The sequence below is a fragment of the Anneissia japonica genome, unplaced genomic scaffold (assembly GCF_011630105.1).
Source record: "Anneissia japonica isolate Jap-2015-1 unplaced genomic scaffold, ASM1163010v1 scaffold3709_len703521_cov189, whole genome shotgun sequence".
In the NCBI taxonomy this organism is placed as follows: Eukaryota; Metazoa; Echinodermata; class Crinoidea; order Comatulida; family Comatulidae; genus Anneissia; species Anneissia japonica.
The window spans coordinates 344,062-344,629 of NW_022694779.1; the positions used below are offsets into that span (position 1 = coordinate 344,062).

Below are 568 nucleotides of genomic sequence, written 5' to 3' on the forward strand. Positions count from 1 at the left end.
CTGACCTGTCTCTTATACACATCTTAATGTCTACAGAAACAAATGTTGGTTTGCAAGAAATTTTTATTTATTGAATTTCCTTATATTTATTAACAACTTCTTTTCCAATTTAGCCTATTAAGCCTAGTTTCTATAAACTTACTACACTGTCACTACAGCAATCGCTACCCTATATAGCTGTCACCAATGTATTTGGAATGCTCTCTGATTCGTCATTGACAAATCGGCAAAGTTAGGAAAACTAGACTTTAGTATCCATTCCCTATTCTTACGTTTACATGTAGCATTTGTGCCCTTTCCATAATTATGTACTCACAGTCCATGTTTTCTCATCTTTCTTTCCTATTCATCTCCTGGCATTTCTCATTTCTACCATCTATTGCCATCCTCTTTTTCCCAATTACAACTTCTTTCCCTACTTTCAGTTTCTCCTGCCAATTTTCCATTCCCCATTTACCTGGTCTGTTTCCCATTTACGTGGTCTGTTTATCATTACCTGTTCTGTTCCCCATTTACTTACTTAGTTCGCCCATTTACCAGGTCTGTTCCTCATTTACCTGGTCTGTTT

The 568-nt window shown here is 36.4% G+C and overlaps 1 protein-coding gene across 1 annotated transcript in view; it reads left to right on the plus strand.

Annotated features, from left to right (window-relative positions):
* The window catches only part of LOC117101316 (1-phosphatidylinositol 4,5-bisphosphate phosphodiesterase beta-4-like), a 24,718-nt gene extending 24,482 nt beyond the window's left edge, over nt 1–236 (plus strand). Inside the window, exon 6 of the mRNA XM_033241282.1 lies at nt 114–236. Within this exon, the coding sequence (XP_033097173.1) occupies nt 114–236 (123 nt within the window). The remainder of the gene's footprint in view (nt 1–113) is intronic.
* Nucleotides 237–568: the final 332 nt, after the last annotated feature.